This window comes from Otolemur garnettii, unplaced genomic scaffold, assembly GCF_000181295.1.
Source record: "Otolemur garnettii isolate 467f Iridium unplaced genomic scaffold, OtoGar3 scaffold00005, whole genome shotgun sequence".
Taxonomy (NCBI): domain Eukaryota; kingdom Metazoa; phylum Chordata; class Mammalia; order Primates; family Galagidae; genus Otolemur; species Otolemur garnettii.
Window position 1 is genome coordinate 5,205,436 of NW_003852400.1, and position 1,116 is coordinate 5,206,551.

The following is a 1,116-nucleotide window of genomic DNA, read 5'->3' on the forward strand; positions in this document are numbered from 1 at the left end:
AATCATTACCACAGGTGTGTAGCGTGGACTTGGTGTGAGGCTTTTCCACATACTGACATGTTGTTACTTTATCTCTTCATATTTTTGTGGCTATAAACTAGAAATACCCAGAATAGCCCTAAGAGCAGGACTTACTTGCCCCAGGAAGACATTGGCATATATTTGTTGATAAGTAATAGTCCAGGCACTTAAAAGATGCCAATAGTCCTATAGGTCACGAACTTCCTCTTAAAACAACAAAAATATTTTGTTCCCTTTTACTGCAATTAAAAAAAAAACAAACCACCATTATTTGTTTAGAGAGTGTGTTTGGGAAAGAGGGGGCTGCATGGGGAGCACAGCATTTATTTCTAACACAATAAAAATTTTGTCTTGTGGCATCTGAGCATTTTGCTGACCCTATCTTCTTCCTATTACTGTACCTGCCTTCAGGGTGCCATGAGGTATAAGTTTCCTCCTTTTATAAATAAAATAGCATCTGCTCTTTCCTGATAACCCCTCTAGGTAGAAAGCCACACCCTGCAGTTTAGGTTTGGAAAGAACCTCTCTCTGTCAAGAAGGGCCGTCCTTTTTGCCAATCCAGAGCAAAGGAGGATCCAAGCACTGATCACCTCATTTGCAGATAATGACCCTCTGTATTGCACCCCTTGGCCTGTGGTTTTTTCCCAGTGGTCACAACACTCAAGTTAAAGCCAGCTTGATTTTTCAGGCTACTACCTCCAGCCAACCCGGATACCAGCCTCTTCCACCTTGTATACGTGGATGCCATTGCCATAGCCATCGTTGGATTTTCAGTGACCATTTCAATGGCCAAGACCTTGGCAAATAAACATGGCTATCAGGTTGATGGCAATCAGGTAAAAATCATCAATTGCCTGCACACGTTCCATACCAGTATAGTCATCATGCTCTGTTCTGGAAGGTACATGAAGTAGATTTATCAATGTTGGTAGAAAAACTTACTTGGGTGATGGATGTATTTGGAGCCTGTATTTATTCAACTCTACATTTTTTTCTTTAATTATGAGCATTAGAATCTTACCTGGGCAGGGGTAGAAAGGTGAAATCTCCGATCTAAAGTGCCTCTTTACATGGTGGTTTAGGACAATAAGAAAG

The 1,116-nt window shown here is 41.0% G+C and overlaps 1 protein-coding gene across 1 annotated transcript in view; it reads left to right on the plus strand.

The window, feature by feature from the left end:
- The window catches only part of SLC26A5 (solute carrier family 26 member 5), a 40,030-nt gene that overhangs the window by 16,820 nt on the left and 22,094 nt on the right, over positions 1 to 1,116 (plus strand). The window contains 1 exon segment of the mRNA XM_003782609.1: positions 710 to 857. Within this exon segment, the coding sequence (XP_003782657.1) occupies positions 710 to 857 (148 nt within the window).